The sequence below is a fragment of the Cynocephalus volans genome, chromosome 6 (genome assembly GCF_027409185.1).
Source record: "Cynocephalus volans isolate mCynVol1 chromosome 6, mCynVol1.pri, whole genome shotgun sequence".
In the NCBI taxonomy this organism is placed as follows: domain Eukaryota; kingdom Metazoa; phylum Chordata; class Mammalia; order Dermoptera; family Cynocephalidae; genus Cynocephalus; species Cynocephalus volans.
Window position 1 is genome coordinate 97,518,894 of NC_084465.1, and position 24,169 is coordinate 97,543,062.

The following is a 24,169-nucleotide window of genomic DNA, read 5'->3' on the forward strand; positions in this document are numbered from 1 at the left end:
TCGTGGACCACGCCACCTAACAAAGCCTTCTGTTGCAGATTGCTGGATGCACAGGTGTGTTACCTGGCTGCTCAGCTTCACCAGTGAAGGCCGTTTTATCCACAGTGAGGTGCTCCTGGCTATAGGGGGCCTGTGGGTCTGATCTTGCCCAGTGATAGGGAAGCTGACGCAATCCCAGGGGCCCAGCCCGTGTTCCCTCTTCACGTGAAGAAACAGGAGCGGACCTCTGCTTTGTGTAGTGCTGACGCACACTGACTGTCAGAGGACATGTTTGGTCAAAAACTGATGAGCTAAACCCTGAAGAGGAAAAGCTGTGTGGATAAATTTACCTTTTAGTTCTTGTGAAGGATGATTACGGGCTTTGAGAAACGGTTTAGTGGATTGACATTTTGGAGCATCTGAATGAATGGAATAAAAAACATACTGATGTGTAGCAAGCAAATGTGTGGATGTGCAGCAAAACGCAATTTTGGAAAAGTGAAAATAAGGGGTGTACTGAAATGCTTGGTCAGTGTTAATTTGAGTCCTAAATAAAATTGATGAGAACTGGTAGAAATCATTGCGGAATACTTGATACGGAAAAGTGCAGTGGGATGGGAAATCCAGAGTGCGTTGGCTCCAGGGACAACAGCTTCCATCTATGAAGGAGGAGAGGGATGAACCAGATTAGGAATTGAAAAGATGCCTTGGCTAATGGCGGCAGTCCACAGGGAGAAGCTTATTCCATGCCATGGAGGAGACAGGTGCGTATTCTGAGGTGCTTGCTGCCACCGCCTATGCAAGCCATGCGCTTCCTGATCAGTTTTGTTTCCTTCTGTTCCCAGCGCCTATCGTGCAGCCATGCTCAGTAAATGGTGGAGGAATGCAGAGGAGCTGCTGTCGGAAATTGTCAAATATCTCAAGGATTGCACGCATCCCTGGCATGTGTACAACTCAATATCAAAAACCAAACTTGTGTTTCTCATTTAAAATGAGACTATTGGGCCGGCCCGTGGCTCACTCGGGAGAGTGCGGTGCTGATAACACCAAGGCCCCGGGTTTGGATCCCATATACGGATGGCCGGTTCGCTCACTGGCTGAGTGTGGTGCTGACAACACCAAGTCAAGGGTTAAGATCCCCTTACCGGTCATCTTTAAAAAAAATAAAATAAAATGAGACTATTTTTTGGGATCCTCATACTAGCCAGCCGTCAAAAAAAAATTAAAAAATCGGAAGTTTACATAAGTCATTTGTTTTTCCCAATACCCTGTATTTTAATTGTGTATCTATATAATGAAAAATAGACCTCCTTTTTCTCGAGCCCCATACAGATGCCTCTGCCCTGTCCAGTTCCTCCCGGGGAGGTTGGGGGATGCCCCTATCCTTTCTTCCTGCACCTGCTCCCGTGAAACTGCTTCTACCCAGTCTTGCCTCTCCAGCTTCTCGTCCCCACACCGGCCATGAGGAATGATATATGCTGCTGTGTATCTCTTCCTTTGCTGCTTCCTAATGCAGACGCTTTTTGCCTTCACCTTCAGGTGATTGCTGTGGGTGTGGTGGCAGTCAGGAGGTCTAGCCCAGGTTTGGGAAGTCCTGGTCTCCTGGGCTGGAGGGAGGCTTGGACCCCAGCACAGCCACATGCTCTCTGGTACCAGCTTTTTTTCAGTTCCTCTGATGAACCCACAGCCTCTGCTTCTGGGCTTTCCTTTCGCACTTGCTGTTTACTATCTCTTGTGTCTCAGCTCCAAGGCTTAGTGCCCCTTCCCAGGAGGTTTCCCAAGGCCCCCACCAAGGCTGGCTCTTCCTCTCTGATGAGGCTTTGTAGCGCTTAAGATGACAGGCACGCTGTTTGCCAGTTCTCCCATTCCCCCGTCCCCCCACGCCCAGACTGCCGGCCCCTTAAGGGCAGGAGCAAGGGATACTGCAGAATGGACAGAAGTCCCCTGTGGTCCTGAGGGTGACACTCATGGTGTGTTCCTGGGGCCTGTGGTTGGAGGACCTCACAGCGTTCCCTGCAGTAACGTCTTCCTCTTACTGTAAGTGCTCAGGATCATCTTGTGGTTGACATTGAGACACAGGCCAGAATTGGGCAAGACCTGTTCTTGAGCGGGGAGTGGAGAATGCCCTGGCCCGGGAAGGTGAGGGTGTAGAGTGGTGTCCTTCCTCAGGCTGCCTCAACGGGATGTTCACAGTGTCTGCTAGGGCACCCCCTCCCGCTACCCCCATCACCAGCCTTCATGCAGTCCCCTTTTAGGTCATCTGTGGCAAGTGTCCCATTGTGCATCCCTCACCCCCAGCCTGCTATGAAACTGCTTTGTTTTATTGTCTTTTTTAAAAAATTGAAGTAAAATTTCTGTAACATACAATTAACTATTTTAAAGTGAACACCCTAGTGGCATTTACTGCATTCACGATGTTGTACAACCACCAGCTCTATGTAATTCCACAACATTTTCACCACCTCAAAAGGAAACCTTGTCCCCGTTAAGCAGTTGTTCCCCGGGCCGAGCCCGTGGCGCACCTGGTAGAGTGCTGCGCTGGGAGCGCGGCGACCCTTCCGCCGCGGGTTCGGATCCTATATAGGACTGACCGGTGCACTCACTGGCTGAGTGCCGGTCACGAAAAAACGACAAAAAAAAAAAAAAAAAAAAAAAAAGCAGTTGTTCCCCATTCCTCCCTGTCACTTGGCTTTTGAATAGGTAAAATGTGCACCTAGTAGAAAATTAATACGATAAGGAATGTACGCAGTGGGAAGTCTCATTCCTGTCAGGCCTCTCAGACCCCCCAGCCCCTCTGTAGGGCATGCACTTGCCAGCGTGTCTGTTTCCAGGTAGCACACCTGTGTGCTCTTCACCCTGCTTCCTGTCGCTTAACTGTGCCTTAGGAGTCGTTCCAACTGCTTCAGTGTCACTAACAGCTGCCCAGTGCTGCATGGTTGGAATGGTCTGTGACTTGTTTAAATACAGACTGGATCGTGTCTGTCTCCTGCTCAAAACCCTCTTCACCTTTTTTTTTTTTTTTCTTTTTTTGACCAGTAAGGGGATCGCAACCCTCGGCACGGTGTTGTCTGCACCACAATCAGCCAGTGAGTGCACTGGCCATCCGTATATATGATCCGAACCTGCAGCCTCGGTGCTACCAGCGCTGCACTCTTCCGAGTGAGCCACGGGGCTGGCCCACCTTTTAAGACCTAATTCGGAGGTCACCTCTTTTGGCGACCCTCTGAGCTGGCCCCAGCCCATCTTCCTTTGTACCACCTCTGCACCTAGTAACTATTTCTGATCTGGTATGGGCCAAGACGTTTGGGGTGTTACTGCTCCCCTGGTCGGCTGCCAGCTCTTGGAGGGTAGGGACTGTCTTACCCATCTTTGTATCCCCAGAGCCTCACTTAGTGCCTGGCACCTAGTAGATGCTCCATAAAAGCCGAGGGAATGGATTAGGGCCTGAGGCAGGCAGACAGGGCAGAGTTGTGAACCCTGACTGGTGCAGTGTAAGGAGTTGGTACTGGCCTTCAGGGAACAACCCCCAGACCAGACATGGGGTCAGTCAAGGGCAGACAGGGCCCCTTCTGGCCATCCAGAGCTGAGGATTTGAGAACCTGCTCCCTGTGTGCCACGCTCAGCCCCAGGAACTGGTTTATTATAAAGCAGCAGGATTCTCCCTTCCTTCTGACCTGCTGGGGCACAGAACTGCACACTGCCTCCTGGTGGTCAGGGCTGGCCCCTGTCTCCCTGCCTGCCTCATCAGGTCCTCAGTGAGAAAAACAAAAATAACCAATCAGGCCCTTTTGCATCAATCCTCAGAGATTGGAGTCAGTGAGGAGGGGACTGCCCCGTCCCTGGGATCATCCCAGTCGTCTGCCTCTAACCTCTTGCCTTTCTTGGTGCCTGACATCCAGCTACACAGCTTGGGGATTTGAAGTCACCCCTTCTCCCCACTAACTGTGCCTGAGGAGCCTCCTTGCACCAAGTGACGGTGGGTGCCAGATCTTACTTGTGCCACATTGTATTTATGTATATGTTATTTTTTATAAGTCTTAACTTTTTTTAATTATAGAAAAGTAAACCACCTTTAGTTATACCCTCTTCCTGCTGAATAGTGCAATTACATTGTTGATCCATTTCCTCCCAGCCTTGCCTGCATGTGGCTCTTCTCGAACCAGTGGAGAGAGCAGGGTGCTGTGAGATTTGACGAGATCATTTTCTGTCAGACCCAGACAAAATAGAGCTGGGAAAGGCATGAAGGAGTGGTTCATGCTTGTCTGAGATTAGAACTGTTTCCAAGGATCTTCTAAAACCTATCAGATTCCTTTCATGTCCTTCATAGCCTTCACACATCTGCTTTGCATATACACATTTCCATGACAGAGTTTATCATTGTACAGTCTTTAGAACTGCAGTAATTCAGATAAGATGCTCCAAGAAGAAACTGCTCAGTAATGGTATCTCAGCCAATGAACTATCAAATCTGACTTTGAATCCCTGAAGCCAGTGGGACTGTTTCCAAGCAGCTTACATGAACCTATCCCCTTCTGCCATAACAACTTTCTCTTACCCTTCCCTCGCTGAATGTGTTCGTGGCTTGACATGGTGTGCATTCTGGATCATAATCCTGTTTTCTATTCCCGAATAAATTCAACATATTTGGAGACATTTTTTTTTTTTTTTTGCAGCTGGCTGATATGGGGATCCGAACCCTTGACCTTGGTGTTATCAGCACTGTGCTCTTTCTTCTCAGTGAGCCACCAGCCAGCCCTCTAATGTATTTTTTCTAGGTTAACAGTGCCATCTCTCACCGTCATGCTCCCTGGGCATGTCTTCATGGACTGTCTGAAGGGGAAGGTGCCCTGCTGGGGACACCCCATCGCCTGCAGTTTCTGGAGGTTCTCCGGAAGGCTGCTGTGTCAGGCTGCTGGCTTCTCCCTTCATTCTTCCTTGGAAATAGCTCTCTTGGGATAAGTTCATCTTTCTGATCATTTGAGGCCATTTAGGATTTTATTCCTGGTCTCCCCCACCCCCACCGGCCCTCTGTGAGCACCCGACTCTTCATCTCTCTGTACCATCCCCATCACTTAGGGGTCTCTGACTTGAGTTTCCCAAAGCCCCTCCCTCCCTCTCAGCTACTGGAAATCCCCACCCACTTGAGCAATGACAAGCCAGGGGCTCGTGACCTGGGATTTCATGCCAGGGGGAAGTAGCCAGGAGCGAGAAGACAGATGTGTCCCTGGCCAGCCCCTTCCACGGCCCCTGTCCCATTCCCACCTGAGTCCACTCCACCCTATGGTCCTGCCCAGGGCAGAGGGCACCAACGTGCAGGTGACCTGGGTCCTTCTCAGCTCCCTCACTGGTCCCCAAGATGCTCACTGAACCCCCCTGCAGAGGCAGGCCCAAGCCCTGGAGCTTGAGTTTTAGTTCCGCCTCTTACTATCCTGCTGACCCGGGCAAAGCTCTTAACCTTCCTAGGCCTGTTTCCTCATTCGCAAATGGAGGGTAATGGTGAGCGTTAGATGTGATAACACCCTGCTTAGGACAGGGCCCAGCACACCTCGGGGCTCAGTCAGTGTTAGCTGTACATTCTGGGCACCCCACCAGGGGTCAAGAATACAGAAAACGAGGCACAGCGACCCTCAATGGGGGAAGCAGTGAATGAAAAGAAGTAATAATGGAGTGCAAGGGGGGCACCCAGAGAGGCCTGAAGGAAGCATCTGAGGAGGAGGCAGGAGGGCTTCCTGGAGGAGGTGGTATTCTAAATACTGAGGAACATTCCCTATGCACATGCTATCCAGGACACAGGTGATGAGGGGGGTGACACTTGGGGATCAGGGGGTTTGGAGAGAATAAGTGGGAGGAGACCTGGAAGGGTCCAAATGATCCAGGATGGAAAAGTGCCAATTGGAAAGATCCTGTGGCTTTAGGGTGAAGAATGGGTTAATTGGGGGTGGGGGGAGTGAGACTGGGCAGGTAGACCAGGTTAGAGACAGGGAGAAGACCCAGGCCAGAAATGAAAGCCAGAGCAAGGGACAGGGGCAGCGCAGCAGCAGGGGTGGGAGCAGAGCTGAGAGTGTGTGTGGGGGGGCGCAGGCTCTCGCTGGTGAGTAATTAGTGAGGAGGAGGGACAGTGCGTGATCAGCAGCTGGGGTGAGCCAGGTGGATGGGTGTACCTTTTCCTTGGAGTGGAAATAACTGACTGGAAGCAGGCGATGATGAATTCAGTTTGAGATACGCTGGTTTGAGGTGTCAGTAGCCCCACCAGAGACCCAGTGTGACCTCTCGCACCTGAACTTAGGCAGAAAACGAGAGGACTGTAAGGAGCCAGTGAGAAAAGCGGACCCAATCTCTGATCCAGCAAAGGAAATGTCTCCCTTACTTCCCAGTCTTGGCATTTCAGCCATATTGGGGTTAGGTGCACCTCACCTGCCCCTGTGCTTTTGACTGTGCTGCTTCTCAAGGTGGGCCATTCTGCCCCTCCTTCCCTTGGTCTGAATTCTCCCCCTGCCCACAGCCTCCCTGGCATGGGCTTCCCTGGCCCTGTACCCTAAGTGCCTGGAGTTATGGGGGCAGGCACTGGGTGTTCCTCCTCTCACTTAGAGGGCAGTCAGGGCTGGAAAGGTACAGGTGAGAGACAGGACGGAGTAAGATGAAGGATCAATGTTATGAGGACGGGGCCACCCAGGGGAAGGGCAGAGCCTGGGGGAGTGCTGGAAACCCTTGGGACCAGCTGTGAAGCTGAGGCTGCAGGGCCTGTCCTTGCTTCCTCCATCAGCGCTGAAGGAGTGAGCAGAGAGGAGAGGTGCAGAGAAGTGGGCAGCAAGCCACTCAGACTGCCTGACAAACGTCCCTCTGCTTAGAGAAATGGCGATCACTGGTGACTTTGGCAAGGGCAAGGAGCTGGGTAGGGCGGGTGAGGAGGAGGACATACAGAGTGAAGGGCCCTCTTTTCAGAAACCAGAGTTTCTGACTGAGGAGGAGGAAGGGCTTCTGGTGTGTCTGTTGCTGCGTCTGTTTTGAAACAGGACAGAGCTGGGTACTTTTATGGACTGCAAGTTCATAGAGTGGCAGACCCCGCATAGCTTAGGGGGAAGAAGCCCGGAGGGAGGTTCCTGTTGTGGAAGGTGGGCTGGCAGTCCATTGGGAGGGCCAGGCTGGGGAAGGTGACCCCATTGCCTAAATGGAGAAGTTGATGAGCAGGTACCCAGGCCACTCAGGGAGAGCGCTCTAACCCTGGGGATGAGGGCTCGGGGCTCGGGGCTCGGGGCTCAAGGGAGACCCAGGCCGTGTGGCAGCTGTCCAGGGCGGGAGGAAAAGGGCAACGGGGAAAAGATGAATGATCCTATGGATGATACGGAACCAGAGCTGGCGGGTGGAGATAAGGCAGCCAGTTGGGGCTCCAGGGGCTGCCACACGGGTTTGGGCAAGGCAGTGTCAGCACGGGCTGCGGGGCTGGGGGCACGGCTGAGGGCACCCCTAGGGCGCTGCTCCAGAAAGGTGGCCCTGCAAGTGCGGGTTTAGCGTGTAGGGCTCGTGGGGCAGACAGGCAGGCAGACAGGAGACGAGGACACCACAACGTGCGGAAATACTGACAGGGCTTCGAACCAGTCATGCCTATATCTTGAGGGGCAGAGACACCCCCCAACTGATGTTTGGGTCCCTTACGCGAGGAAGCGGACGGATGTAGGGGAGGGAGGCCCCTTTAACTTGGAACCCAGGGGAGAAGTCACCAGCTGCCGGCTCAGAGGATGGTGTGTCTGGCTCCGGAGGGGACCCGGGACACAGGAGGGCCACGGCCACAGGCCGGGACTTCACAAGTGGGGGGTGAGGGCCTTCCTGGGGGTTGGAGCAGAAGAGGCCAGCGGCCTGCACTCGGGATTTTGGCTCTTCTGATCCGATCCTTGGCGCCAGGAGGTGTGAGGAGATTCCAGGGAGACCGCAGTCCCGCAGGAGGGACCGGGGATCCAAGCCGGGAGCCCAACATGGGCAAGCACCGCGCAGCCGCAGAGGAGGCGGGGCACCCCGCGGTCCCGCCCCGTATGCTAATATGAGCGCCCCCGCCCCGCCCCGGCCCGGGTGCCGGACAGGCCCAAAGCTGCGGGATTCGGGAGGCCGACAGCGCTCGGCAGCGCAGCCGCCTAGGCCGGGGTGGAGCAGGAAAGGGCTCGGGGGCCTGGGCCGGCGGGCCGGCGGCGCATCCTGGGGGTGGTTGGCCGGCCACCGGGCGCCGCCGGGCCGTGACCCCCGCAGACGCGGGGTGGTTCGGCCCGCAGGGGCGGGGCCCGGGTCACGTGACGCGACCGCGGCCGCCATTTTGTTCTGCGGTGCTGGTATTTAGAGCGCAGCGGCTTCCAAGCCGGATCGCCTTCGCTGCCGCCTGCGTTCCGCCGTCCGCCTCGGCTCGCTGAGCTCGCCCCTCCCCGCCCGCAGACATGTCCGAGACCAAGCCCACCCCTGAGTATGCTTCGTTTTTCGCAGTCATGGGCGCCTCGGCCGCCATGGTCTTTAGCGGTGAGTGCCGCGGCAGGAGGGACTGGGACCCCGGGGCAGGGGGCGCGCGCGTCGCTCGTGGCAGTAGCTCTCCGGGGTCCGGGGCGTGACTTCACTCTGACGTAATCCGAGCTGTTGCAGGGGGTGCCCGGACCTCACATGATTGTGGGCGGGGGTCGGGTGTCCGGGGCGCTTGGCGCGCTAGCCTCGGGCCGGGTGCGGGCCGCGGGTCCCCGGAGGGCCGGGCGGGCGGCCGTGTCGGGGCGGGGGTGGGGCGGCGGCGCCGCTGCCATCTTAGCCCGGGAGGGGCGAAATGGAGGCTGGGGTGGGGGCGCGAGGGGGGCGGCGCACGGTCCTGCGCCTGCTCCGCACCCCCCTCCCGATTCTGCTGGCAGGTGTGACATCACACCTCGGAAAGCTCCCAGTCCGTGGGCCGCGGCGGCGGGGGTCTTGCCCGGGAGTTCCCGGAGGAGAGTCCCTGGCGCTCCTCGGCCGAGGGGCCCCGTGTCCCCGTCAGGGTCCGCAGCCCTCGTCCTTGTGGCGGTCGGCCCCGGCCGAGGCTCAGGTGCGTCTGTACGCAGAGGCAGGTGCTTCCGGTTAGGGCTGGTCACGGTTTCCCAATAGCTCTGTCAGCTGTGTGTGGGTTGGCTGGGAACGCTGGGCAGAGGGGTTGGTCCTCAGAGCCCGCAGGGAGGGATCCAGCGGTGGGAGGCAGCCAGCATCTGCGCTACTTGCGTGGGTGCTCGCTGAGGGTCTGTGCTTTGAGGTGGGTGACGGTGGCATGTGGTGTCGGCATTTACAGGAGGAGGGAGTCTTCCAGTTCTGGCCCGAATGAATGAATGGACGGATGAATGAATAACCTTCCTGCTCTTCCCCCATGACTGGAGTTGGGAGGGGCAGCCCTGGGGGTGGAGATAGGGGCCTTCCAGGGTTCTTGATGGCAGAATGCCATCAAGAAGTTGGGCCTTAACAGTCCTGGGGTGTCAAATTTAGTGAAAATTGGCCTACCTGGGAGAAAGGGCTGGGTCCAGGCCGAGGAATGTAGGACCCTGGGAGGTAAGTCTGGCCCAGTAGCAGCCCCCAGGGACTGGTCTGGCCTGGTCCCAGTCTCTTCAGTTAAGTCTGATTTTTGGCTTAGATGACCACGCCCTGCCCTACCCTACCTGGTGGACTGGTAAGGCTCCCAGTGCAGGTATGTGGAGGGTTTGAACTCCAAACAGCTTCTGCTGACTGTAAACACCTGTGAGGTGGGGGTTTGGGAGGTCTGCTCTCTAGGGGGCCTCCCTCTGCCTGGGCCTATCTGCTGGTCATGCGCTGCTGAGTGATCCCTGCCCTTCCCATCATGTGCGAGTAAGGGGTCATTTGTGGTTAGACTTCCCCTTCCCTCCCAAGCAACACTTACTCTTTCCACACCTTCAGGGTTCCTCCAAACAGGCTGTCCCACACCCCCGTCCCCCAGTCCTCTTCTGTTCTTTGCCCCCAGAATATATACTCCAGAGCTTCTACTTTACCTGGTTACTGTTTGGCATTCATTCATTCAACAATCTTGGGGAAAAGTAATTAAAAAAAAAAAAAATGGAAAATGGAAAAAAAAAAATCCCAAATCCTAGAGCCCCTGTATGCCAGGTACTGGGGGGACATCAGTGAGCCAAACAAGATTTCTGCCCACAAGAAACTTGCACTCTGGCCAGCACCACTTGCTCCTGAAGTTGAGTTTGTGCACTGAACCCATTTTCTGCACCCAGCTCCCTGCCTCCCTATCCATCAAGAACATACATGTGCAATGGAGCCTGGCCAGCAGGTGCCCGGAAATGGAAAAGAGGGTATTTCTGGTCTAGGCCTTCCCAGCGTGCTCTGGGGATTGGGGCCTGCTTGCTTCTGGCAGCCTCTGCGCGGCTCCTCTTTGAGTGCCCTCAGCTCCACTACTCTCCACATGGGGCTTGATGTGGCCCTGTGGGCACTAGCCTCTCACTTGGCCAAGTGGATCGACTTCTGACTTTATTTCTTCCTGCTAAATGTGTCTTCTCCGAGTCTTGCCCCTCCTTCCTCTCTATTCTTAGGCCTCTAGTGTTACTGCCGGGCAGACTCCATGCTCTGTCCCCAGCTCCTGTCACTTGGCCTGCCTAGCACTTGCCTGATTAGTCTTGAAGGCAAATGAGGCCCACACACATCTTTCAGGCCTCCTGTTCCCTGTCTCACGCTCCAGCTTCCCCTTTTTTTCTTACGACAAATGTCCTGTTGAGTCTTTCTTCATCATCTTTTCCATGAAGCTCTCATTTGCTCCTTTCCTGTATTTTTTGTGACTTCCTCCCTGTTGGTGGCACCCTGTCTTCTTTGGTGCTTGTGTTCCGGAACTGCCTTCTGACCCTGTGCTCTCTGTCCCCTGCTCAATCTGCCATCGTTGACAGGTCTGCCTTTTGCAGACCCATCAGGCTTGGCCACTGGAGCTGGTGTCCAGGACCCTTCTGGACACCTGCTCCTGCCCCGGTTGGGACAGGTTTTATCCGCTGTTGCTCTGGCTCTTGATGGCTATCCCTGTTTCTTCCTCTTGTTGCCTCCCCTGCCCCCCAGCCATGTGATCTCCCTGCTGCCCTCTGCAGAGAAGGGCACAGCTCACTTCCTGCCTCGCAGGGTCCTGCTACCTGAGATACCAAGTTCCCTGTATTCAGTCTCCCACCCAGTGCCACTTATCCTGTGCTCTGTTTAGTAACATGGCCTAACGGTGGGAGCTGTGGAGCTGGTCTCTTACACAGACATGGTGCTGGGCCTGCAGTGCCAGCTCCCAAAATGCACTGTGACTAGGAGAGTTTCAGGAAAGGCCTCTTGAGGATGGGCCCTGGGCCCCAAGCTGAAGGTGCAGCACATCTGGGCACAGCAGTGTCCAGGCACCTTGGGGACAGTGTGGAGGAGGCAGTGCGGCTCCTTTGCCCAGCCTCCTTCCTCCCTCTAGTCACTCCTCATCCAGCGCCATCTTGTTTGGTGTCTCAGAATGTGCTGTCTAGAATCCTTGTCCTCTTTCCCTGTCTTCCTGTGACCACCTGCTCACCATAGCTCCCCCCAACACTTGGCACCACCTTGTCCACGATGCTCCCCACTCTTCTGGAACACATTGCTGTGCTTGGAAGTCACTGTGCCCATCTCCTCGCTGGGCTCAGCACTGAGAGGCAGAGCCCCTCTGACTTCACTTCTGCTCAGTGCTGAGCACAGAGTAGGCATCTTCTGTGGCCCAATTAGATCACTAAAATGTGCAGAGGAATGGCTGGGATTGTCCTTGTCCCTCCCACCTCTGACCTGTGCTGTCCCTTATATATCTGCTCCCCCAAATGACCATGGCACGGGTGCCCTGGGCAGAGATGGGGTTGCCAGTGCAGCCTGATGGGCCTCTATGGTGGCACTGGAGGGCAGGTGGCAGAAGTTAGAAGACCTGGTTGAGCCGCTGTGGCTCTGTTCTGTGTTGACATTGTTCTCCACTTAAGGACAGACCAGGAGAGGAGAATGAAAAATCCCTGAGAAGGAAGACAGTTCTCTGGGGAGAGGGAGGAGGGACAGCTCCAGAGGAGACAGGCCACCCTGGAGTCTTGCCCTCTCCCACAGCCCCATTAACTGGTGCGGTGGGAGGCCCCATGCAGGCTTCTGTGAGCCTCGCGGCCACCACACACACAGGGGCGGCCTCCAGGAGGTCTGCCGAAGCCTCACAGTTGGGCTGGGTGATGACACCTTCATCTCCCCCCCCACCCTGCCCCCAATCCCCTTTGGTTATTTACAGAGGATTCTCTAATCTATTCAAGGCCGAGGGGTCCGAGAGCTTCCACTTCTGGCAGGGCACTCAGCCCTCCTGGTGATGTGTTTAGGGCTGGGCGTAGTGGGAAGTATTGTGGGCTGACGGGAGTTGGGAGGCTGTGGCCCACATGACAGGACTCCAGGTCAGCTGCTCCTGACCCTGAGGCCACACCTCATGGCAGTGGCTGTGCCATCTGACTTGTGGTGGCTCTTCGAGCATGTACCTGGGCAGTAGCCCCAAGGGCAGGCCGTCTGGCTGGCTGGCCGGCCCTGGCCCACCATCTGTGCTGCTGAGATAGTCAACTCATGCTTTTCCAAGTCTTTCTTGAGTGCCTGGGATTCCAAGTGGGACAAAAGGTGCCAGAATCTCAAACAAGGTTCCTGGGACGCCAGCTGCCTTTTCCCATGTGACTGGGCTGCCTGAGAGCATGGGGTCTGTGCAGAAGGCTTGGAGGGTTCTGGGGGGCCTGGGCCAGGGTTTCACGGAATGAGAGCCCCAGGTAGGCCAGATAGCTGTAAGGGCTGCTGCTGGAGGGAAGAGTTGACCTGTGTTGGGATTGGGGGGTGGAGGCCACAGCTAAGAGGAAAGGAGATGACGACTACCCCAGGCTCCTTGCACCCGGCTATGGCTGTTCCTCCTGAGGGCCACCTGCCTCTGTCCGGGTGCCGTCTTCAGCCCCCTACTGCATATAGATAACATGGGATGTCCTCACAGCCGTGCCAAGACTCCCTGTGTGCTGCTCTGGGCTCATCTTCCCTCCCTCCCACAGCCCTGGGTGCCGCCTATGGCACAGCCAAGAGTGGTACCGGCATTGCGGCCATGTCTGTCATGCGGCCAGAGATGATCATGAAGTCCATCATCCCAGTGGTTATGGCTGGCATCATCGCCATCTACGGCCTAGTGGTGGCAGTCCTCATTGCCAACTCCCTGAATGAGGGCATCACCCTCTACAGGTGAGTGCTGGGTCTGAACCATACTGCACCCTGGGTCAGGCTGCCACATGGGCCTGGAGGACTGGGCAGGAGGGTGTTGGACAGGTGGACCCACTGGTTTAACCCAAGATGCTGTCTTCCCCTGGCTGGTAGGGAGGCTCCTCGTGTCAATGCTGTCTCTCTTCTTTTCTCCAGGAGTTTTCTCCAGCTGGGTGCTGGCCTGAGTGTGGGCCTGAGTGGCCTGGCGGCTGGCTTTGCCATCGGCATCGTGGGGGACGCCGGCGTGCGTGGCACTGCCCAGCAGCCCCGATTATTTGTGGGCATGATCCTGATCCTCATCTTTGCCGAGGTTCTCGGCCTCTACGGTCTCATCGTCGCCCTCATCCTCTCCACAAAGTAGCCCCTCTCCGAACCCACCAGCCACAGAATATGATGTAAAGACCACCCCCTTCTCATTCCAGAATGAACAGCCTGACAAACACGCACGGGGCAGCTGCCCCCTCAGTAGTTGGTCTTGTAAATGCGCAGTGTCCTAGTGCCCATCGTCTGTTGCCCCTGCCTTACCCCCGCCTGCCCCGTGTTGTGGACATCTGGGCCTGCTCTCCACCCGTCCAGGCCCCTGACCAGTGAGGACCGGCCTTTGGCCGACCCCACCCATCTGCCCTAGAGTGCTCTGTGCACACGGATGAGTTAGTTGTCATTTTTCTCTTCACTGATGTTTATTTATAAAAGATTGATCTGTTCATGCGTCCGTGGAGCAGCCCTGTCTCCTGCCCATATAGTAATCTTAGGTAGAGTGTTGCCTTGTGGGGCCCCGTTTGCTGAGATTCCCTGGACGAGCCACCTCCCTGCGGCCCGCTGCGGCCTGGAGGGCGCCGTGCCGGGCCTGCCCGGGCGGCGCTCAGCTGTGTCCAATAAAGTTCTCCGATGTGACTGGAAGCCCCTGTCTCCATGCTTGTGTGGGGCGGGCCGGGGCGCCGGAGGCTGGCAGCCGCGTCATCGGGTGCTGCCGCTGACGTGGGCCGCTGAGTCACGTGGGCACGGTGGTCACGTGGCGCGTCGCCTGGTCAGCTGAGGGTCACGTGGGCGCGGCGGCCCGGGCCGCGTTTGGGCGCCAGCGCTCGCGGCACCGCGCGGCTCACGATGCGCGGCGGGCAGGGTGCGGCGCGGGCGCCGGTGCTGCAGCTCACTAACTGCCGCCTGCTGCGGGCCGGGGCGCTGCTCAGGTGCGCGGCAGGCACGGGGTGCAGGGACCGTGTTAGAGCGTGGAGCTGGGAGTGTGCGGGGCAGCGTACGGAGGGCGGGGCTAGGGGCCTGTGGGGTGCGGGGACGCGTGCACGGACAGTGCACAGTGCGGGGCAGGGGGCTTCTGGGGTGCGGGTGCGCGTGCACCGGCCGTGCGGAGCCGGGGCCAGAGGTCCCAGCGCCTGCCGCTCTCTCGCAGGGAGGATCTGTGGGTGCGTGGGGGCCGCATCCTGGACCCGGAGAAGCTGTTCTTTGAGGAGCGGCGCGTGGCCGACGAGCAGCGGGACTGCGGGGGCCGCATCCTGGCGCCGGGCTTCATCGACGTGCAGATCAACGGTGCAGCCCCGGGCCGGGCAGGGGGACCCAGTCGAGGATCTCTGAGCACCGTGAGACCACCTCTTTTCTGCGACTGCAGGTGGATTTGGCATTGACTTCTCTCAGGCCACGGAGGACGTGGGTGCGGGGGTCGCCCTGGTGGCCCGGAGGATCTTGTCACACGGTGTCACCTCCTTCTGCCCCACTCTGGTCACTTCTCCACCGGAGGTTTATCACAAGGTGAGGTTGGGGTCCCGCCTCGAGAGGAGAGGACCCCAGGAGCAAGCCATCCCTTTAATTTTCAAATCTCATGCTCTTCTGTAACCGTGGCTTTCAGCTGAAATTTATTCCCAGTGGGTTGGGTGACAGTCCCACTTGCCAGCACACGCTTCCTAGCACCTGGATCTGGTCTCTCCTGCTGGCCTCCCTCGCCTGGCCTTGGGATCCCTCCCCGGGCTTTCTCTACATGAGTTGTCTCTCTGCCATGGCAGGTCTCCTGGCTGCCTCTGCAGCTGTCCGCGCATATGCTGTCTCAGCGCCTTCACCTGCCACAGGCCCTCCCCACCCTGACTCTGGCCGCCTCCAGGCTCCAGAAACTGCCTCTTTCACCAAGGTCACAGGGACTTTCTGATTGCCACAGCCATAGTCACTGATCAGGCTCTTCCTCCCTGACCCGTCTGTGGTATGTGACCACGCCTTCCAGAAAGAGACACTGCCCTGCGGTCCTGGGCGGCCCTTGCCTGTTTCCCCCACCCTTCCACTTTCCTTCCTACCCGGAAGGAATTCAGTTGTTACTGGTCTGGTTGTTCCTTAGAATCGTTACTTTTTATGCAAGTTCTCCAGTTTTAACTCTTTGCCACGTTGTATTATTCAGGCTTCTCTTGGCTGTGGGTGTGTTTTTGTTTTTTCCTGAACTGTTTGAAAGTAGGTTGTATATGTCATGCTTCTTTGTCTTTAGTATTTAGTTATTCCTTACACATGTGGAATCGGGTTAGCTCATTGGGTTAGAGTGTGGTGCTGACAACACCAAGGTCCAGGGTGCGATCCAGCAGCCAAAACAAACCCCAAAAAGTGGATACAGTTAGTGAGTTTAGTAAATTCTCATCGTTAAGGATACTGTAATTGACCCTCTGTGTCAGCTTTGTTGATTGTATCAGCCTTTTTTTCCCTCCTGTGCAGGATCCATTGGAGGGTCACAGATTAGATTGTGACGCCCACCCACAGGGTCCCTTTCTGGGTGTGTGGACATAGAGCAGGGAGCTATGGGGTCGACTGTGGGCTCTGTGTTTGGGCTTTGTGGGTTTGGTCCTGGCCTCCTGACTTCATCAATCAGCTGGAAGACTGGGGACAACCTTACTGCTTTGTGAGCCTCAGTTTTCTCCAGCCTAAAGTAAGAATAATGACAATACTCATCTCTGAGACCTTGGGTGCTCAGCACTATGCGTAGTACCTATTAAGCACTAAGTAAGTATCAGCTATGCATATCTTTCTGGAAATTTCCCAGTTCTCCCACCACAGAATCAAATGTCGAAAAGCTAATTCATCTTCCTGCTGCAACCTGCCTTCTCAGCTGCTCTCCCAGGCCCTGGGTCCTGCCAGAGTGATCTTCCCAAGATCCAGTACTCGTTATGTCAGCCCCTGCTGGGTAGCATTCCCTTTCTACCTGTCGAGCCCCTTCTCTCTCCCCAGGCACATTCCAGCTGTTCCAGGTGTCCCCTCTCCTGCCCCAAGCTCCCTGCCTGGAAGGCCTTCACCTTGCTCTGTCTGCAAGCCAGGTGGCCCCCATGTCTCCCATGCCCAGCCTTGCCCACCTGCCACCGCTGTCCGCTGCTGTGTAGTCATGCACTGCCCGTGCTCCAGTGGCACAGCTGACCGACGTGGTACACAGTGCCCTCTCTTCCTTAGGAGCCTGGCGAGCAGGACAAGTTTTCTTACCAGCACCCTTTGCAGTCCATCTACCTCATAGACCTTGGTAAACACTTCTAGGATGAAGGCCTTGGGAGGCAGATGGTAAACTGTTGATGGAGGTCATGGAGGGCTTCAGATATGTAACACTTAGTACCAGTATCATCTTAGAAACCAGAGGACTTTTCCCCCAGCCTCCACCCACCTTCTCCAGGGCCCATTCACACTGGGTGGAATTGGATTGCCTCTTTGCCAGAAGTTACCCAGGTCTTTTGTCATCAGGGTCTGGTCCTTTGAGACCACCTGCTCTTTTTCTGGGGTCTCCTGTAACCCCGGCTTTTGCTACCGTACCTGGCGGCAAATCTGATCTCTTTGTTATCTGCTGAGCCTAAGTCAGGCGCCTCCTCAACGGTGCAGCTAGGCCACTGCCTCTGGCCCCGCACGCCCTCTGCACTTTGACCTTTGTTGCTACTTACCTGCCTGGAATGTGCCTCCTTCCTTTCACCTCTTATCTGTCCTTTATTTTGTTTTCTTTACTTAGTTCTTTCTTGCTTTCCTTTATAAAACTCTATTCTAGAAAAACTCCGCCATGATCTTTTTTTTTTTTTTTAAATCTTAGTGAACTTGTCCATCCACATGGCTTGTTAGAAACAGCAACCCTTTGCCCCAACCAGTTCCCACCTTAGGGACAACAACTTTCAACTCAGTTGACTCTTGGAATTTGCCCCCGTATCTTAAAAAACATGCTAGTATTCATACTTGGTATTTCAGTTTAGGGCAGTATCTGTTGCTTCTCATCAGGAAAAAGGAGGATTAGCTCTCTTTCAGCCCTTGAGTCCTCTCACCTCCCTTTCTTGTCCCTCACCCTCCCCAAGCAACTGCGACCATAATGTTGATGAGAGCAGCCACATGGTCAGTCGTCAGGACTGTGTGAAGGGGACTCGCAGCTCAGCGATGTCTTCTTACCTGCCGACTCTGCTTTCCTTGGAGTTTACTGATAATCTTTGTTTGCTTAAGTACTTTAACTACGAACTCAGCTCCAGGCTTCCTGCCGGTTGTCTCACTCAGGGCATTTAGCTGCACTATGGGGTCCATCAATACTGTCTTTCTGTGCAAGGCTTGGAGACTTGCTCTCCTGGGAACTCCTTTCCCCTCATCTGGGGGTCCCCTGGCCTCTTTCTGCTGGATTTCCTATGTCTGAGATCCTCTGTCTTCCTCTTTGCTGGTTCACGCCCTCATTTTGGTGGAGCACATCCTTTGGTAGCTTCTGGAGAAAGGGGTCATGGGAGGTTTGAGATCTTAAAGGTCTGAAAATGTCTTTATTCCCTTGATTGGTGGCTTGGCTGGGTTAGAATTCTAGGTTATTTTTTATTTTTTTTGAGAAATCTGGGCTCCTGAGGGTATGTCTATAGACCCCTGGGAGTTTTGGGGATGCTGCCTAAAGAAGCAGTCGGGCACTCCATTTGTTTCCCTCAGAACTTGCAGAGTTCCATAAAATGCCGGACTGACCCACTAATCTTTTTTTTTTTTTTTTTAAAGATGACTGGTAAGGGGATCTTAACCCTTGGCTTGGTGTTGTCAGCACCATGCTGAGCCAGTGAGCGAACTGGCCATCCCTATTTAGGACCTGAACCCATAGCCTTGGTGTTATCAGCACCGCAGTCTCCCTAGTGAGCCACAGGCCAGCCCTTGACCCACTAATCTTGATTGCAATTCTGTTTTCCTTTTTTTTATTGCTGTCCAAGGCAGGGATCAAATCTTGGACCTTGGTGTTATCAGCACCACGCTCTACCCACTGAGAAAACTGGCCAGCTTAGAATCCTAGATCAGAAGTTATCTTCCTCTAGAATTTTGACGGCATTGCTGTGTTGTCTCTTAACTTCCAGAGTTGCTGATAAGTCTGAAGCCATCTGATCCCTGACCCTTTGTGGGTGACCTGTTTCTTCTCTCTGGAACCTTGTAGTGTATGATCCTTTAGTCTCAGGGTAGCATGCCATGAGGACTGGGAGAGGTTATTCATTTAGCTGGCTGTTGGCAGGCACTGGCAATCTGGAAGCTCAGTTTTTGGTTTTGTTGTTTTGCTTTTCTTGAACTTTTTTTTGATGATTTTTTCCTCCCATTTCTCTGTTGTGTCTTATGGGAATCCTGTTACCCCCACTGTTGGGCCTCCAGGACTGGTTTGGTTCTCTAACTTTTCTTCTCATTTTCTTTCTCTGCTTTCTGGACATTTCTTCAACTTTTGTCTTCCAGATCTTCTCTCAGGTTTTTTGCCTTCGTACTTGCATATTTTTAATTTTGGTTTCCTTTTTTGTTTGTTGTTCTTTTGTTTTTGTGGCTGGCCGGTACAGGGATTTGAGGCCTTGACCTTGGTGTTATAACAGCAAGCTCTAACGAGCTGAGCTAACCAGCCAGCCTCTTTTTAATTCTGACAGCTTGTTTTGGTTCCCCCAAATGTCCCTTTTTCCTAACATCCTATTCTTGCTTCGTGGCTTCAAGACCTCTTATTGCCCTGAGAGTATTAATGATGGCTGTTTTCCATGTCCTCCTCTCTTAGTGGTTTTTGCTTCCCCCATGTGCTCTGTCCTCTGATCTGTTGTGCTGTTTCCTTGCAGAGGCTTTCCCAGAGTGCCTGGTGAGCTTGGTGCATGCTCTCTTTGGGGCCTCCAGAAGTTTCTTTGGGGCTGGTCATGTCCCCTGAGAAGAGTCTTCTTGTTCTGCTCAGAGGGAAAAGGCTGGCTGGCCACCTGCTGACAGCCTTAAGAACATGAACTTGCACTTAATTACCTGGGTGTCCAGTGTGCCTCAACCTACCGTCTGCTCAGAGGCCCTCTGGTTTACTTCTGCAGGTGCTCGGCTGGGCACACTTGGGGTAGGAGCTCCAGGGACCTAGCTACTGTTTCACCAGATGGCTTTGTTAACGCCCCGTCACCCCACTCCTGAAGGCACAGGTGCTACTAAGACCTGCACTGTGGGGGACGCTGACCCTACCACATGTGCCTGCCCAAAGCTGCCCATGTCTGCTCCTCTAGCTCCCAAATCTGACCACCGTTCTCTTGTCCACTTTGTTCCCCTGGGCTTAAGCCTCTTAAAAACCCCTTGCTTTTCTTTGAGGTGGGGAGTTCTGTTGCAGGGCACAGTCAGGCCATGGTCCTCACCCAGGGACTGTCCCAGTGTCTGTAGGGCTCTGACAGCCCCCACGCCCCTGCCCACGCTGAAGGAAGGTGGCGTGGGATGGGCTGCCTGGCCTGCCTGTTGGCCTCTGAGATGCGTAGCATGCACACCTGTCACCCCTCCCCAGCACTTATCACCTTCCTGATCATGTCCAGCCATGGCCAAAGTGTGGGCTGCGCCATGGGTGCCGAGTCCCTCCCCACCTGCACTGAGCTTTCGGCAGCCGTGCTCGGTGTCTGCTCCTCCCTCCTGTCACCCCGTGGCATTCCTGCTGCCGCCTGGGTTGGGGCCACCCACGTGCCTAGGAGCATTCTGCAGCCTTCTGGTCCTCATGGGCAGGCCGCCTGGCATCCCCCTGGTCCTGTCATTTCCTCCTGCTTCTGACCACATGTCCTGATAGTTCTGTCACTTGTGCTTTCCTTGACCACCCTTGAGGGCTTTCAGCTGTCTTCTGACACCTGAGGGGATGGCCAGTGGGGCCAAGCTGGACACTGGGCTCTGAACTCTGACCTATAATCTCTGACCTTGGCTGGGTTGTGACATCTGGGTGCTGGGCCATGGCGGGGCAGGGCTTTAACAGCTGGTTCCCCCCAGGTCCTTCCTCAGATCCCCGTGAAGAGTGGTGGTCCCCATGGGGCAGGGGTCCTCGGTGAGTGGCTGACCCCCTTCCTGCCCCCACCCTGGGAGGCTCCTCAGGGGACCTGTTGGCAGCCCCTCCCACTCCAGATGCCCAATTGGGGTGGGTGGGCCGGTGGGCGGGTGGGCGAGAGGGGCCAGGGCGGGGTTGCAGGGTGGGGTGTCTGCTGCAGCTGCTCCCCTCCCCCCAGGGGTGCACCTGGAGGGCCCTTTCATCAGCCGGGAGAAGCGGGGTGCGCACCCCGAGGCCCATCTCTGCTCCTTTGAGGCTAACGCCTTCCAGGATGTGCTGGCCACCTACGGGCCCCTGGACAATGTCCGCATCGTGACGCTGGCCCCTGAGCTGGGCCGTAGCCATGAGGTGATCCAGGCACTGACTGCCCATGGCATCTGCGTGTCCCTAGGTGAGGGGGGCTGTCTCTGCGGGCGGGCTCTTTCCAGGGGTCCTGGGACAGGAGCAGAATCTGAATCCAGGTCCCCTGCGCAGGGCACTCGGTGGCTGACCTGCGGGCTGCGGAGGAGGCGGTGCGGAGTGGGGCCACCTTCATCACCCATCTCTTCAATGCCATGCTGCCAGTGAGTGCTGCCTTGCTCCGGGGTGGTGGGGCTTGGTGGCCCTTGCTGTTGCTCAGCCCTTCTTTCTCCTGACCCTGCCCAGTTCCACCACCGTGACCCAGGAATCGTGGGGCTCCTGACCAGTGATCAGCTGCCCCCAGGCCGCTGCATCTTCTATGGGATGATCGCTGATGGCATGCATACCAACCCCGCCGCCCTGCGCATCGCCCACCGCGCCCATCCCCGGGGTGAGCTGCAGGGCAGGTGGGATGGCGGGGCAGCTAGGACAACCCAGCAGGGCAGGTCCTGAGGCTCTGTCTCCCCCAGGGCTGGTGCTGGTTACTGACGCAGTCCCTGCTCTGGGCCTGGGCAATGGCCGCCACACGCTGGGGCAACAGGAGGTAGAGGTGGATGGCCTGACAGCCTACATTGCAGGTGAGTGACCCCCATCCCCTATGACTGCCCACGTGAGAACAGCCCCTCAGTCCCTCTGTGGGGGGTGGCCACAGCTGGCATGCCTGGCAGTCCACAACCCCCAGAGCCTGCTCTGCTCTCAGGCACCAAGACACTGTGTGGCAGCATAGCCCCGATGGACGTTTGTGTGCGGCATTTCCTGCAGGCCACAGGTTAGCGAGTCAGTGTGTGTGTGAGGGTGTGTGTCTGGCGCGGGGGCTGCATGTGGGAGAAGTTGGAGGGAAGAGTGGGGATCACTAGAGCCCGATGCCCATGTCCTGCATGTCTGTGTCTGGTGGGTTCCCAGGAGATGGACTGGACACTGGGAATGCAGCCAAGGCCTGCCTGACAGAGCTTGTGGTAGGCGGCAGGCATGCGGGTGACCCGGGCCAGGGTGACAGGCAGTGGAGCCCTGGCACCAGGAGGTGCCTGTGGGGAGAGCTTCATAGGACCCTGCAGTTGCTGAGCTGGTGAGGAGGTGGGTGGGGGTGGCAGGGATGCGCCCAGGCCTTCATGATGGGCCGTGCAGGGACTGCTCCAGAGGTCGGCATGTTGGGGAAAGTGGGGAGGGGGTCGGGTATTTGACAGAGACTCTTGGCAGCGCTTCAAGGCTAGGGTGTCATTCTGGGGTTAGGCGGCCCCAGGGTCCAACGTGTTGTTTAGGGCAGATGGGATGGGGGCAAGGGACAGCAGGGAGGTGGCTGTGGCCTGGGAGGGCATAGAGAACACAAGTGGATGTAGTCATTTAAACCAGTGGCCGCTGGTTTGTAGTATGGTTGGCCCAGGGTATTGCTTCCTTATGTGTGTTGGGGGGCTCTTCCTGGAACCCAGGAGAAGGAGGGGGTCCTGTGGGTTCTGGGGTCCAGAGAGAGTGTTGTCAGTGAGGAATAGGTCCCTGCAAGGCTAAGCTGGGTGGGTGGTCCCGGGAAGAGGGTGTTGGGCATTGTGGAACAAAGCTGGGGGAGGGTGGGGTCCTTGTTGACCTGCTGCAGAGTCCCTGAGACCCGGAGCTGTGGAGCTGCATGTGGGGGAGGGGCAGAGTCATGTGGGGCTGGGGGTCCTCACCAAGCTGTGTCCTCTGAGCAGGCTGCAGTGTGGAGTCGGCCCTGGAGGCTGCATCCCTGCACCCTGCCCAACTACTGGGGCTGGAGAAGCGCAAGGGGACCCTGGACTTTGGTGCAGATGCAGGTGAGGTCCCAGCTCCGGGCAGCCTGGGCACCTTGGCCCTGTCTGAACACTCAAGCGTTCTTGGGGGGCCTGGGATGGGGCCACGGTGGGTGAGGTCTTTCTACTTGCTGCCAGCTTCAGTGTGGCCCCGTGTTCCCATCAGGCCAGCCTTTCTGGCGTCCAAAACAAAGCCAGGCAAGGGGCTGCAGGGAGCCCTTGTTCCTACCTGTGAGGAGTCGTAGCTCTCATGTTCAGAGCTTCTGCCAGTCTGTGATGTGCAGGGTGTCCTGCACAAGTCATGTCCCTGGGGTTCGATCCCCCTCCCCCAGCCTCGGGTTGTGGTTGAGGACCCACATTGGGGGGAGATGGCTCCTCCCTGCCCTGTTCTCACCGCCTGGCTCTCACCCAGACTTCGTGGTGCTCGATGACTCCCTCCATGTCCAGGCCACCTACATCTCCGGGGAGCTGGTGTGGCAGGCAGAGGAAGCCAGGCAGTGACTGAGGACCTCGGCTGCAGGGGATGCCCGGCCCCAGCTGGACACTGTCAGGGCCGGGCCATCGGGGGAGCTGGTCTCCAGGGAGCAAGTTGGGAGCCCTGTCCCAGGTTGACACCCATGGCCTGGTGTGGCTACCCTGAGGGCGGGTGGCTTGGATAAATGTGCACCCAGCAGGGACTTGTCTTGCCTCCGAGTCTTGCTTGCATTGGCAGCTTGAAGTGTGGCTTCTTGCTGTATGCACTATTGCCCTGGGGCCATCCTGGGGAAGGTGCTGTGGCTTGGGGTTGGGAACTGCTGGATTCCAGCTCAGCCAGGGCCTGTGGGGCTCCAGTGGAGGACATAGGGTCCCTGTCTGATAGGAGGACCTACCTGAGGCCTGCAGACCAGCAGGAAAATGTTGCATTGGAAATGAATGGGGGGTGGAAGCCACCAGCTGTAGGTGGGAGAGCAACGGGAAGGGCCTGGGGACAGTGAGTATGGGCATTTTCAGGAAGTTTGCTCTCTGCACCCCTGAGTGGGGTGGGCAGTGTGGAGGCTTGATGCCTGATTCTGGGTCCAGGCACAGTGACGGGCACTCTGATCTGCAGGAGGGAGTCCATATTGGCCCAAAGTCCCACAAGTTAGGGCAAGGACCCCTGGCCATTGCTCCCCTGGCCTGCTTATCTGTCCAGCCCTCAGTCCCTCTATTCTGTGCCCTTGTGGATAATTGAGGTTCCATTTCCTTTGGCGTCTTCTCTCAGCAATCCCATTTCCAGACCTGATCCCTGAACTGTCCTAGGGCAGGCGCTACCCGCAGAGAGACAAGGGGAACAGGCCGCATGTCCCTGGGGTGTACACCATCAGCCTGTCCAAGAAAGTGTGTCTCAGGATTCTAGCCTCAGGCACGGGGTGCAGGGATTCCTGTATCTACCCCGGACAGCCACATGCCCCACAACAGGTGGGCGGCCAGCTCCGGCAGTGTGTGGTGCTGCCCATCTGCCAGGGCTCATGTGGGCTGGGAGGAGCAGAGGAGCCTCTGGGCAAACCTCACCTGGGTCAGGCCTCATTCTAAGTGC

General features: G+C 56.4%; 3 protein-coding genes across 4 annotated transcripts in view; all 3 read left to right on the forward strand.

Moving 5' to 3' along the window:
• Positions 1 to 8,079: 8,079 nt before the first annotated feature.
• On the forward strand, positions 8,080 to 14,109 carry ATP6V0C (ATPase H+ transporting V0 subunit c). The gene is made up of 3 exons (XM_063100369.1): positions 8,080 to 8,478; positions 13,008 to 13,191; positions 13,366 to 14,109. The coding sequence occupies exons 1-3, from the start codon at positions 8,400 to 8,402 to the stop codon at positions 13,568 to 13,570; spliced, it is 468 nt and encodes a 155-aa protein (XP_062956439.1). The 5' UTR covers positions 8,080 to 8,399; the 3' UTR covers positions 13,571 to 14,109.
• A 165-nt stretch (positions 14,110 to 14,274) lies between these two features.
• On the forward strand, positions 14,275 to 23,115 carry AMDHD2 (amidohydrolase domain containing 2). The gene is made up of 11 exons (XM_063098675.1): positions 14,275 to 14,396; positions 14,615 to 14,751; positions 14,831 to 14,970; positions 20,401 to 20,455; positions 20,634 to 20,846; positions 20,930 to 21,018; positions 21,101 to 21,245; positions 21,325 to 21,432; positions 21,555 to 21,623; positions 22,537 to 22,638; positions 23,027 to 23,115. Exons 1-11 carry the CDS (start codon positions 14,314 to 14,316, stop codon positions 23,113 to 23,115), a joined length of 1,230 nt encoding a protein of 409 aa, XP_062954745.1. The 5' UTR covers positions 14,275 to 14,313.
• Positions 23,116 to 23,137: 22 nt separating this feature from the next.
• PDPK1 (3-phosphoinositide dependent protein kinase 1) overlaps positions 23,138 to 24,169 on the forward strand; it is a 79,027-nt gene continuing 77,995 nt past the window's right edge. For both annotated transcript variants that reach the window (XM_063098671.1, XM_063098672.1), the window contains exon 1: positions 23,138 to 23,221. In XM_063098671.1, coding sequence (XP_062954741.1) covers positions 23,138 to 23,221 — 84 coding nt within the window. The remainder of the gene's footprint in view (positions 23,222 to 24,169) is intronic.